The sequence below is a fragment of the Otolemur garnettii genome, unplaced genomic scaffold, assembly GCF_000181295.1.
Source record: "Otolemur garnettii isolate 467f Iridium unplaced genomic scaffold, OtoGar3 scaffold00079, whole genome shotgun sequence".
Lineage (NCBI taxonomy): Eukaryota > Metazoa > Chordata > Mammalia > Primates > Galagidae > Otolemur > Otolemur garnettii.
In genome coordinates, this window is record NW_003852474.1 from 5,474,597 (window position 1) to 5,488,920 (window position 14,324).

Below are 14,324 nucleotides of genomic sequence, written 5' to 3' on the forward strand. Positions count from 1 at the left end.
GACCCGTGCTTCTGCCTGATGTACTGGATGGACTCCGGCATAGCTGTGTAGTTGTCGATTTTCCCCAGCTCGATCAGAATGACCTTAATCCCATCCTGGATGAGGGCATTGTAGACTGCGATTTGTTCTTCCGACATGTTCTTTAGTAGACCGAAGCCAGGTGACTCCGGGACTAGGATGACAATCAGCCTCCTGCACAGCCGGGTGTTTTCATAGATCACATCGGCCACGGCTGGAAGCAAAGGAACAAGATTCAGCAGAGCCCGAGTCATGATGCTACTGAGAATACCACAAATGGGCTCCAGGAAGAGAACGTGGACTTCAAAATGAACATGGTCAAGTTAGGAATGGATTAGCAAACGGTTTTTAATCTTTGTTGCCTCTTCTGGGAAGCTGTCTTTGAAGAATTGGTCCTCCGTGCTCATGAGTCATTTTTTTGTGTGCGTGGTCTGTTGGTATGTCACTTTCCTTGGGCATAAGTGTCTCTCCTTGTGTCTAACTTTGTATTCCCAGACTAGCTGAAGGTCTGGTGTGTATTAGATGATGAAGACATTTAAAAGGAAAACAGAGTTTCAAAGGATAGGAAAAAGAAAGTCAGATCCAATGTTATGTTGATCTTGTATTTGTGTTTTCCTCTTTACTGCTGTTGAATGACCAGGATTTATATGACTAACTTAAAAACTAAACAACATGCTCTGATGATTGCTTGTGGGTAGAAGGGGAGTTCTAAAAAATAAAAAAAAAAACAGGCAGAGCATAGTGGTTCATGCCTGTAATCCTAGCACTCTGGGAGGCTGAGGCAGGAGGACCCCTTGAACTCAGGAGTTCAAGACCAGACGGAGCAAGAGTGAGACCCCATCTCTACTAAAAACAGAAAAAACAGCCAGGCCTTGTGGGGGGTGCCTATAGTCCCAGCTACTTGGGAGGCTGAGGGAAGATGATCACTTAAGCCAAGAGTTTGAGGTTGCTGTGAGCTATGATGCCACAGCACTCTACCCCGGGTGACAGAGTGAGGCTCAATCTCAAAATAAATGAATAAATAAATAAATAATACCCAGCTCTGCTGTTAGGTCTGCAGCTGCCTTGAATAGGTATTAAAATAGATCGTTACCTGCCCAAGGACAGGTGCTAACTTTTGCATTTCTGTGCCTAGACTGGAGTCCTGCACATACAGGCTCTCAATAAATACTTGTTGAATAGGCGAGTGAATAGCGTTTCCTGGTAGCCAGGAAAGAATGTTTATTTCAGATTTTGCCATATAGTCTTCAAGGAGAGAGGCAAAGGAGACACGAGGAAACTGGTGTGTAGGGCGTCCAATGTGTGCCAAGCTCCATCCTGGGCCCTTCTCAGCTCTGCTCATTTAATTCTCTTGCCTGAGTCAGGGAAGCTTTCTTGCCCCCATTTTACAGATGAGACAGCTGAGGTTTGTACATGTTCCCTGAATTGCCCAAAGCCAACCTCCGATAAAACTGGAAAAACAAATATGAAACTTCCATTTTATTTAGGCAAGGGAGGAGCAAGTGGGCGTGGTCTTTATGAAACCAGCCTTAAACATAACCTAATTTACATGTCTAAACACTCAGCAGTTATTCTCAGTGACATGAGGGCAAATGACTGCCGGTTACTTTTTAGCCTTTTGCCCAAGACCAAGTCCCTGGCCACCTGTTCCCGGAACTGAGTTAAGCATATCCTTACTCCAAAATGAGACTTGCATGATCACAAGCCGGAGGCTGGCCGGGCCAAGCGGCTCTGGCCACAGACCTCCCATGTTTCTCTGGGGAAGGCGAGCAGAGTTGCTGCGACTGGTACAGTCAAAGAAGAGAGAGCATGCCCAGTTTTTGTACTGTTTTTTAAAACATACCTTGTCCGGGAAATTCATCTCTGCCAAAAATGAATAATTTGTATCCACACTGCCTCTCCAGCACTTCGGGCAGGATCTTCAACACCAGCGTGTCCACGGCATGGCTCTGGCTTTCTTGGTGAGGCTTGGGGTATAAGACATAAGCGTCATACAGCTTCCCATCTGAAAAGGAAGTGGGACAAGCTTATAGGCTGATTCCTACCACATTCTGTCATGTTAATAAAGTGAAAACCTGCCTTGCTACCATGATGCCCTTTGGCTCAGGTTCAATGACATCAGAGGGCTCAGCTGGCTGCCTAGGCACTGCCAATTATAACATCTCAAATCGGCCTGTGAAGGGGGTAGTCTTATCCCTCAGCTGAGACCAAAAGGACTGCATCATTTCTGCAAATCCTAATTCCAGCCCAAGTCTTTTAATTCTACATCCATCGGTCCCTGTGATGTGGCTGGAAACAAGAATTAAAAGCAGGACACTCTATTGTTACTCTCAGCAGATCCTGTGCAAAAGAACACTGTCCTAACTGCACCAGGCCAAATGGGGAATCCCTCTTCATGTAGATGTGTCAGCAAATTCCATCACTGCAATTTTTTAACTTGCATCACAGAGACAGAGCATCTGAGCAGATTCTAGGAATCTGGCAGGCCATGCTGAGAAGTGAAACCTGCAATACCTGTCATCCTTGTCAGAATGAGCAAGTGTTTATTGAGTCATGGTCCCCGTGCTGGCCAGGGCAAAGACGAGTGGGATGCAGAGCTCGCCGAGCAGATCGTTCATATACACAGAAGTGAAATGCAAGGCAGCACGAGGTGACAACGGCTACAGGAACAGAAGAGACAGAAAGAAAGGAAAATCTCCCATTGTCTGGAGTACTTGAAAAAAAAATGAGGGACATGGGACAGCTCCTGAATTTTAAAGGGTGGAGAACTTTTAGAAATCAGTGAGCATGTGGGAGCTGAGCATGTAGGCAGCGGGAGAACAGCTTGAGAAGGGTGTGGAAGGGGGAATATTACGCCCTGCTTCGGTGTCCTGTGATGAATAAGGACCTTCAGCAGGGTTGGAGGGTGTGGGTGGAAAAAGAGGTAACTGTGGTCATCTCCCTGGAAAATGTGATTTTAAACTTGGGGCCATGTGGAAATTCAAAACTGACCGAACTGGTACCAGAGAGAGGAACTGTTTTTCTCTATTCCCCTTTCATGGCAATTCACTGGATGAACAGACTTGGAGAAAGAGTAGTTCAAGATTAAAAAAAGAAGGCAAAATCTTGTGTTCTTCTACTTTTTGTCTACATAGCAGTAGTTAAAATGAACTTTACACGTGGCCTTTTCTCATTCCACCAATTCTCACACCAATCCCTGCCAACCTCCAGGTTTCAGCCTGCCATTCTTGGCCATCCTGCAGAGAGTGGCAATGCACACACGGGTATAGGTGCACACACGCATGCTCACACCACTGTGGACATACACATGCATGCACACACATGCAGTCCTACACACACGCAAACCCCATGCATGCACACCAGGACATACACGTGCACACATGCACAGTTGTACACATGCACACATGTGCATACCCCTGGCCATGAAAGGGCTGGGACGTTGGCCTCCTTACCCCAGGAGCAGGGCCTGCTGCACAGGAGGTCACGTTAGCACTCGTCAAATGCCTGGAAGGAGCTCGATTTCACACAGACTCAAAGACGTTATATTTATGTTGGGGACAAGTCAGATTCAGCTTTTTAATCAAGAGGGACCACCGGGCAAGTACAAAGAGGGCAATTAATTTGTGTCTGGAGTTGGCAAAAACCCGACAGAGCTAAAACTCCTGGGGAATCTTAAGGGTCAGCAGTCTGGACCACCACTCTAATAAGAAGATATTTTCCATATCAAATGTGAATGTCGCATGTTTGACTTTCCAAAGACAAAGAACTTTTTTTTTTTCTATATAAGAAGGGAGGAGGGAAGAAACATTCCATAAAGTTCTATGTTTCTGAACTTTAGGGGGAAGGAATTAAATGTTCCCATTGACGTTTTTTGTTTCTGATAAAGGGCTGGTCTAGGTAGTGCCGCCTTCCCCAGAGCGACCTCCCTGCTAACTGGGCATTTTCTGGTCTCTGACCTGCAGCCAACATTCAGCTTTATCACCAACTCTGTCTCAGGTCCTGCCCACTAGTATCTCTCTTCTCTAAGCCTGTTTCTCTTTTTTTCCCCACTTGCCTCTGATCATAAACAGACAAACCAGTTTTTCTAAGTGTACCCTCTCCTTTGCTAGAGTTTTGTGCTCCCTCTTTCTAAGCAAGGTCTCTGAGGATATAGGTACGTGCTGCTGTCCAAACTCAGGAACAGAAGAGATTTGGTAGTAAGAAAGTCTCATGCCTTTTAAATGCTTAAAAATAAACGTTCCCCCAATTTTAAAATATTTTTTTTCTCTGACTAAGCTTTTGAATGGAAACAGGACTTGCTGACTTTTTTTTAAGATGCAGTGCGTTCCATCTCTTTCAAATGACTAATTCGTAATTTACTGACCAATATGGCCAAAGGTCAAGCTGCCTTTTGCATCAACCCTCTGATTTTAAATGGCCTTGTTGGGCAATAGTACCCCAGCATTTCACGGCTTTTCCTGTCACAGTCAACTACAAGGGACATGATTGTATCATCAGATGATGAGTAAAGGAGCTAAAGCCAACTTGCCTGCACAATCTCCCCAAAGTCTCCCAGCCAGTTAAGTGCACAGCCTTGATAAAGCCAGGTTCACCGTTCCCTCTGGTGTGGCTAAAATGAAAAATGGGAGCAGGGGACCAGTGTGGTGGCCCACGCCAGTAATCTTAGTGCTTGGGGAGGCCATGTTCAGGAGTTCAAGATCAGCCTGAGCAAGAGCAAGACCCCATCTCTACTAAAACTAGAAAAATTAACCAGGCATCATGGCAGGTAGCTGTAGTTTCAGCTACTTGGGAGGCTGAGGCAGGGGGATTGTTTGAGCTCAAGAGTTTGAGGTTGCTGTGAGCTAGGATGACACCATGGCATTCTACCCAGAGCAGAAGAAAAAGACTCTTTTCCAAAAAAAGGGAAGAAAGCTGGGGGGAAGGGAAGGTAATGGAGAGAAAAAAAGAAAGAACAAACGAAAAAGAAAAAAATGGGAGCAAGAAACTTCACAGAGCTTATCCCTGATTGGGCCTATGCAACTACATCAGACTAAGTTGTCCACAAACAGCCCCAGCAGTATTTCCAGATCCACATGCTCTTTTAGAACTTTGCCACACTCCTACAAAGAGGCAGAATTTATTTCCGCTCCCTTAAAACAGCCTTTATTGGCTGCTGGCAAAAAAAATACAAAAGCACATTTGTATAAATATTTATGAAAAGTTTCTTAAAGATTTATTTAATTGCCTCCTTTCTCTAATATGATATTGCTGAATTTTAAGCCTGATCAAACCAGGCCAGTGGAAAATCAGACCAATTCAATCAGGCCTCCATGCAAACGCTTTTACTGAATTGCATAAGGTTCGGTGGGTTTAGCCTTAACACGCATAGAAGATAGAAGACACAAAGAAAAGTCACACAAAACAAGCTGTTGCATTTACCATGGGAATGTTGTTACAGACAAGTTCCCTTACACCCAATCCTTTTAAAATGATGAACCCCTAAAAAGAATCTTTAGAAATTATTCCCAGAAAAAGTCATGGTTTTTTTTTGTGAGCAACTGAAAGGTTTTCATGAACAGCCCGCATTAAATCTTGTAATTGCTTTGGCTTTGCCTTTGAAGGCAAATTCACCTTTATCAACTGTGGAAGACCTGTTAACACTACCCTGACTTATTTTCTACCTTCGATTGCCCTTTGTTGGCTGGACCTGTTATGTTATGCTCTGTCGTAACCATTCCACCCTACAAGTCCATTCTCCGCAGACCTTTTTGGAAGAAGGTGAAGCACACATAAATCTCTCTCACAAATTTGTAAACTGGCCTTTCCGTCCTTGTACACGCCCCCATGCATGAGAGAGGTTTAAAAGTGTCTGTGACTTGCTAGAGAATATACCGCCTTTGTCAACTTCAGCTAAACCTTCAACGGTCCTTATTAAAACTATGAGTCATACACACTAATTAGTAGTTGCGTTACAAAGCTTAACTAGCCTTCTTGGGGCAAGTGACTCATCCCAAGAAGGATGTAATATCTCTCTGCCTCTCATGTGGATTTGTCATCTATTACTTGGTACAGGACCAGATAACCCAGAAAATATTCTCCAGGGGAAGAAAGGCCTGAACAGGATCTGAGCCTCCTCGCAGAGTCTCCTCACTGGCTCACTGATAAAGCTGGCACTCAGAGATAGCACAGGGTGGCTCTCGCAGGCGCAGCTGCAGAGAATTTAATCACAAAATGCCCACGTACTTTTATGCATAAAAAAATACGAATAAAGAAAAAGAGGACTACTGGCTGCCTGCCAGGCCCATCTCCATAGCCTCCATCCTCTGGTGCTGAATTGGGCTGCGGCTCAGTCTCAGCAGAGGGTGGGGCTCCCTTCTGGGTGAGTCACTATTCCTTTTTTGCTCTTCCTGCTCAGCCTGACCTCACCGGCAGCTCCACCATGCACAGTGGTGGTAAGTCAAGGTCAGTTGTAGTCACGCCCTGGAAGTTGCAGTGACTCAGGGGGAGACATACACCGTGGGGCCAGAGCTTCCAGGAAGACCTCGGACAGCAACGCTGGCCTCTGTTAGTCAGAAAACAGAAAGCAGCCCAACTGCTAACACCTGTGTCAGAAAAAAAATAAGAGGTGGTGGACTGAACCGCCTTCCTCTCAAGGATGCAGGCAGAAACACAGTCACGGGCAGGCGTAGACAGGGCAGCCTCGGCGGGGACCACACCCCACCTGGCTGGGTGCAGTACCAGCAGCCCTTCGAGTTTTGCCAGGAGGACAAGGCCCAGACAAATTTACCCTAAAAAATGGAGCACATTGCTATGTGGCCCAAGGGGTACTGATTTTGAATTTTGAAATTCAATTTGGAATAAAGGACACCTATGCCTTATCAAACGTGGACAACAACTTGTGCACATATGTGACGTGCAGACGACTCTTCTGTGCATCAGTGACTCAGGCAGGCTGCCTGGACACCTAGTTCTTGCCACCGCAAGTCTCGGGACATGAAAGGTACAAATGGGTGCGTCTCCATGCATGTCAGCTGCACAGGCGTCTTTGGGCTTCCTATCAATTGTCCTATCTAATTAGGGGACATTAGAGCAGAACTGATTACTTTCTTCAGGAACACATCCATTCTAAGACAAGTAAAGAAAGGAGCGGAAAGAGTTACAGCTATCACGGCAGGAAACGCCCGTGCTCAGGCTTTGAGGATCGCACCGAGGCATTTCTGTGTCAAACAGCACTGGCGGGACCAGGGTACCACAGACTGAGACCCCAGAGCCCAGCAGTGGGGGTGGCTTGCTCTGACCTCCAGACACACACTGGACCCCCTGTGACCAGACACCTGCGGAAGGCTCTCCTGCACTTCAGCTCATTACTCTCACCAGTCCCTTGGGGAAGCAGGATTTTGGTTTCTCTCCTCCCTCCCTCCCTCCTTCCTCCCTCTATCCTCCCTCCCTCCCTCCCTTCCTCCCTTCCTCTGCTCCTTTCTAAAGCCAAGAAATAAAAGAAAGTTAAATACCTACCTAAACCTGGGTCTGTGTCTCACCAAATCTGCAAGTGGGGGACTGAAATCCCCTCAGGCATTAACAGGGACTGGCTCACCACTGCTGGGTCCCACACTCTGGGCCAGCACGGTAGTGCTGCAGGGAAGCTGGGGGGCAGGGAGCTCTCTGCTCTTGGAGAAATTCCCTCCAGGGGACGGAGGATGAATGTGAGAACCTTTGTATGCTGGTTGCAGTTGGGCCCAAGAAGGCGATCTCCTCCCGCTGCCAAGCTAATACGGATAGGAACTGGGTCCCTAAGAACCTGTTAGCTTTATTTGATGGGCTAATGCTCGTGGTCACCCACAAATCCTTTCTCTGAAGCACAGGACATTCCAGGGAAATTCCTTCCTCTAAATGTGCCACAAGAAGATACAATTTTGAGGCCTTTTTCAGTGATTACACACACTTACCTTCCATGGTCTCAGGAGAATAGAAAGCACTTCTATACCAAAGTACAACATCGATCTTGAAAACATTGTAGAGCCACACAACAGACACGGCCACAACAGTCAAGGCAAGAAGCCCGCCTATCAAGTAAGCTCGAAAATCTGGAACTGAAAACAACACATAAAAAATAAAATAATTATGAAGATGATACCAAGAGTCAACAACCAACACAGACCACATAATGCACGGAAATGGACCTGTATCAGATGGCAATGGGGGTACTGCTGGACTGTTTCTTTAAAGTTAAATGGTAAGGACGGGAGAAGTATGGACCATAATGTTGGGAAACACATGGGCTCTTGGGGTCCTATGAGAAGAACATTCTGCAGAGCCCATGGGACAGGCAGCACGGACCCAATGGCATGAGAAGGGCTTTCACAGCACATGGCGGCCATAGTTTGCACTAGATGGTCCAGAGGTGAAGCCCAGGTATACTTATTTGGAACAGTCCCCAGGTGGTTCGTTTGTCCATCCTTGAATACAATTCTGCTGTAACTGCTTCCCTGCTCACTCCAAACAGAGAAGGACTACTGTCATAAATGAAGAGCCACCTGGAAGAGTCTCCCTGGAAGCCATCATGCCAGCAGCACCATCAGACTGGCTGAGAGCAAACCCTCTCTGAGCGACAGCTCCCTGAGTGCCTGGTGGGGAGGTGTGGCCTCCGAGAGGGTGTTTACACCCTCCTCTGCCTCATGAGTGCACTGTGGAGCAATGAGCAGCCCCAGTGGTGGGCAGGAGATGACAAGGAGCAGAACCGGTTCCTCTGGAATCCCAAGTCCCCAGCACATGCTCCTTCATGTCCCAGAAGAGGAACGGCTCAGCTGGCTGCCTCACCACAGCCCACACCTGTGCTACCCAGGAAGGAGAGGATTAGAAAGGAGGAAGAAGGAGAGAGGAAGAGAAAGCCTCCTCACCCTCAGAACCCCCTCCACCCCCACTTCCTCCATCGTCCTTCCTGACGCTCCAGTCCTCCCTAGATGGCAAGTGGGAAGCAGGAGAGCGAGAGTGAAACCTCAGAGGATTTTCATTTTAAAAGACATTTTATGGCACATAGTAGCCGTACATACTTATGGGACATATGTGATATTTTGATATAAGCACACAATGTGTAAGGATCAAATCAAGGTGAGTGGGGTGTCCATCACCCCAAGCACTTATGGTGTGTGTGTATGTGTGTGCATTGGGGACATTCTAAACCCACTCTTCTATTTTGAAATATAGAATAAGTTATTATTAACTGTAGTCATCTCATTGCCCTGATGAACACTAGATCATCTTCCTTCATCTAACTGTATTTCTGTACTCAGGAATCAACCCCTCTCCATCCCTGCCAACTACCCTTCTGAGCCTCCTGTAACCCTCCTTCTACTCTCCACCTCCATGAGATTAATTTGCTTACTTTCCACACATAAGTGAGCACATGTTACATATTTGTTTTTCTGTGACTGGCTTATTTCACTGAACATAGTGTGTGCCAGTTCCATCCCTGTTGATACAAACGACAGAACTGCATTCTTTTTACGACTGAGTAGTATTCCACTGCATGTACAGCCTCTGTGTTCTGGCTATTCATTGATGAACACTTAGCGTGATGGCCTGCCTTGGCTATTGTGAGTAATGCTGCAATAAACAAGCTGGGCTATCTCTCTGGCATACTGCTTTCCTTTCTTTGGGATATATACGCAGTATGGGATTGCTGGATCACATGGCAGTTCCAGTTATTTGAGGAACCTCGACACTATTTTCCATAGTGGCTGTAAAATACTCATTAGAGAGTTTATCACCATCTGCTCTAGGCCATATCATGCTGTAAACATCTTCAGGCTCCCAATTTCCCATTTAAATACAAGGCATAATAAAGCACAGTAGCTAAGTACACATTTGGTACCCTCCAAAAAAGGGAGAAAAATTAACCCATGGATTAAGTCCCAGTGCAATCAGTGTAGAGCCAGTGTTCTCCACGGTGGTGCCCGACCCAATCCCAATCACTTATAAGACCCTTCAGCTTCTAATCACAAGACAGAGTCTCTCCTCCTTCCCACCCTCGACTCCCCTTGGCCCTTTTCCAGTTCTTGGAGCAACATTGCCACCTCTGCCTTTGGGAAGAGGTATGCCTTGCAAGATTTAATGTATTAATTCAGAGATCCTGGTATTATAAACTGTCATGACTGGAAGGGAACATTGATGATACTCGAATGCCCCTGGCAGGTAGACAGGGATGGTCTGCAATCCTTGAGTTCATCATCAGTGCATTCACAAGTGTTCATACCCTCTGCTCTGTAAATGAGCTAAAGGATGATAAAATTAGAAACAGGACATTAATAAGTAAGTTCAAAGGGAGGAGGGGCTTTGAGATAGAAATAAATGGAAAATTCACTGTCGATGCACCAGAAACCCTGTTAAAGATGGTAGTTGCCATTTGAGTCTACCTGGCTACCCCTAACCTTCCACTGAGATCGTAGGTGACAAGCGATTAAACAAAATTCACAGAAATGTAACCTGCTCTAAATGACTTGGTAGTGACCCTGCTTCAGATAAACTAAATAAGATTCAAATCTGGAGGGGTCCTCAACTGAAACAAGGAAGTTAAATAGAGAAGCTAGATCCTTAACTCTGCCCTCAAGTAAACCACAAAAGGCTTGAAGTTCCTAAGAACTTGGGGTGAACAACACAAAGTTGGGCAGGAACACAGATGAATTTATTAAGTATGAGCTTTTAACCAGCCCAAATCAAATCAAGTCAAGGACCCCCTCCCTCCTTCTAAAAGACTGACCAGTGTTAATCTGTTGTAGTCTCATCTGTGCCTCATTCTTGGCCTCAGAATCCTTCTGAAAACAGTGCTTCCAGGTAGTCCATGCCAATTATTCAGTATCCGCATGGAAATTTACATTGGCCAGCTTCAGTCTAGGTGACTAAATAAAGAACTCAAACTTTTAGGTTGAGGCAGATTTAAGTTATAGCCACTTCAGACTCTCCAAGGATTCCCACAATCAGCTTTTACTCTTCTCTCTCGGGGTGGATACCGAGTCACTATCCATGACCCAAACCAGGCTGCATTCTCTCTGCATTGAGAAGTGAGGGGCAGCAGGTGCAGGCTCGCTCCCTGGGCGGAAAACAACCCGTCCGCACTGACACTGTGCCACATTTCTGCACGGGGCTCAGTGTCAGCTCCTTCATCACAATTTGGAGCCTGCAGACCTTTGTCTCTGACCTGAGTCTCTTTTCTGAGACAGATGAGGACCACAACTAGGAAAGGAGTGAAAACAGGTAGATCAGGGAAGCCTCAAATATTAAACTAGAAGTTTCAATTTCTACCCAGAGGTGAGAGGGGATACTAATTAACGTCCAGGCAGGGGAGTGGTAGAGACGATACCTCTACAATAGTCCCCGGAAAAGACTGATCAGAAAAAATTCTCAAGGCAAGCCAACTGTTTAGAAAACTAATATAATTATCTGAATAGCACAGAATAATGGCTAGAGTCTAATGAAAATAAACACAATTCCTTTTTTTTTTTTGAGTTTCACTCTGTTGCCCCAGGCTACAGTGTTAAGTTCACAGCAGCCCCAAACTCCTGGGTGCAAGTGATCCTCCTGCCTCAGCCTCCCAAGTAGCTAAGACTACAGGCACCTGCCACCATACCTAGCTAATTTTTCTATTTGTAGAGACAGCGTTTCGCTCTTAGCTCAGGCTGGTCTCGAACTCCTGACCTCAAGTGATCCTCCTGCCTCAGCTTTCCAGAGTGCTAGAATTACAGGCATAAGCCACAGCACCTGGTCTACGCACAATTTCTTAAAACTCATGAAATGTCAGGCTCTACACTTGTTTTACAAAATTACCTCATTTTATTCTCTCATATAATGTTGTCCCTGCAATAAGTATTGGTGACTCACACTAGAGAACAATATGGCACTGTATGGAAATGTTAACTCCAGACTGTCATGTGACAATTCTACTCCTAATGATATATGACACAGAGGATGCTTCCTCATGGGTAGCACGACAGACAGGAGTTTTCACAGCAGTATTATCTGTTAGTAGTTCCAAACTGGAAACAACTCACACAACCACATATTTATAGCAAAATGGATAAATCCTGACCTAGTTATTCACTGGACTAGGATTAAGCAACATAAATGAATGAATTAGACTGTGTGCTACATCACTGATGTACCAATGATCCCCTTACACCTAGAAAAAGAAAACATACTACATAGTTCTCTTAATGTAAAGCTCAAAGCAGGCAAAACTAAACCATATCTGGGGGGATTTCAACACAGATTAAAAAAAATCAAAGAAAAGGCTTTCCTAAAAGCCGGGGTAATGATTATCTAGAGAGGGAAAAATGCTTTGATCAGATGAGTTTTCTTAACCTAGGAAGTGGTTTCACATGTATGTGCTATATAATTATTTGTTATGGGATACATATATTCCACATGTCCTTTACTATATATGTTAAATTTCACAATAAAAAATGGAGAAAGGAAGATTTCAATTGATTCTCACAAGACCTGAAGAAGGAATTGGTGCCTCACACCTGTAATACTAGCACTCGGGGAGGCCGAGGTGGGAAGATTCCTTGAGCTCAGGAGCTGGAGACCAACCTGAATAAGAACGAGACCCCATTTTTCCTAGAAATAGAAAAAGTAGGCAGGTGTTGTGGCATACACCTGTAGTCCCAGCAACTAGGGACTAGTTGAGGCAAGAGGATTGCTAGAGCCCAAGAGTATGAGGCTGCTGTGAGCTATGATGCCATGGCACTCTATCCAAGGCCACAGAGTAAGACTTTGTCTAAATAAGTGGAATAAATAAATAAGTAAATAAGTAAATAAAAAGAACCTTTGAAGGAAGGTCCTATGATGATCCTCATTTTTCAGATGAGGAGTTGTGGGCACAGGAAGGTTGTACCACAGTACTGAGCTAACAGAGGTCATAAATGAACAAGCCAGAATTTGGGCCAGGAAACCTGGCCCTTAAAGTCCAGTGTAGCAGCAAGCTCTCCCAGCCCCCGCATCCAGCTAGTTGGTGGGAGTAGACCGGAAGGATCAGATGCAGCAGGCCAGTCCTGGGGAGGACGTGTCCACATTATCTGGCATCCCACTGAGTGTTGGCATAAGGGAGGTAAAGAGAAGGCTCAGAATGACCCCAGATGTTTTAGGCTGGATATGGAAGATATAAGGGTGCCATAAATAAAGGTAAGAAAAACAGAAATAGAACCAGAAGGCTAGATAGCTTAATCTGCTTTCAGACTCCAGCCGACGTGGCTGCAGGATACATGTAGACATTTCCATATAATGCCATACTCTTTTCTAACTCATCAATATTTACTGTTAGACATAGCGTTGCATGAGAGAATCAAAGGAAATCATTTTGTGAAGCACAGCTGGAAATGCAGGGCTGTCACGAGGAAAGGGAAAATACAGCTAGAGATCTGGGGTTTGTTTGCATCTGCTCAAGGATGACAGTTGATGCCACAAAGGGAAAAGAGATTATTAGGGATGAGGACGCAGAAAGAAAAGCACCATGATGATGAGGCCTCAGGAATCACCCAGAGGCACCTGAGAGGAAGATGGGAAGTGCAGGATTCACTAGCAGGGAGTGATCACAAGTGACTCTCTGGGACAAGAAGGAGCCAAGGAGAAGAGGAAGATTGGGCCATGGCTGCAGGTGGGCCTGAGGATCCTTCAATGTGATGCAACCCAAGAGGGTTCCCTTGGGTCCAGGCTAAGGAGAGGTGCTGTGCTTGCTCAATAGTTAACTGCTGCTGGAGTCTGCAAGACCTCGGTCTTCAGAACACAGGAGTGAGGTCGAGAGGCTCACAGACGGAACCGTGCACTGCTGCGGGCTCACATACGGAACCAGAACCGCGCATGGCTGTGGGCTCACATACAGAACCGGAAATGTGCACTGCTGTGGGCTCACATACGGAACCGGAACTGCGCACTGCTGTGGGCTCACAGACAGAACCGGAAATGTGCACTGCTGTGGGCTCACATACGGAACCGTGCACTGCTGTGGGCTCACATACGGAACTAGAACCGCGCATGGCTGTGGGCTCACATACAGAACCGGAAATGTGCACTGCTGTGGGCTCGTATACGGAACCGGAACTGCGCACTGCTGTGGGCTCGCATACGGAACCGGAAATGTGCACTGCTGTGGGCTCACATACGGAACCGGAAATGTGCACTGCTGTGGGCTCACAGACAGAACCGGAACCGTGCACGGCTGTGGGCTCACATACGGAACCAGAACCGTGCACGGCTGTGGGCTCACATACGGAACCGTGCACGGCTGTGGGCTCACATACAGAACCGGAACCGTGCACGGCTGTGGGCTCACATAC

The 14,324-nt window shown here is 46.1% G+C and overlaps 1 protein-coding gene across 1 annotated transcript in view; it reads right to left on the reverse strand.

The window, feature by feature from the left end:
- IL1RL2 (interleukin 1 receptor like 2) overlaps positions 1 to 14,324 on the reverse strand; it is a 48,309-nt gene that overhangs the window by 5,512 nt on the left and 28,473 nt on the right. The window contains 3 exon segments of the mRNA XM_012807923.2: positions 4 to 232; positions 1,862 to 2,023; positions 7,944 to 8,087. Coding sequence (XP_012663377.2) covers positions 4 to 232; positions 1,862 to 2,023; positions 7,944 to 8,087 — 535 coding nt within the window.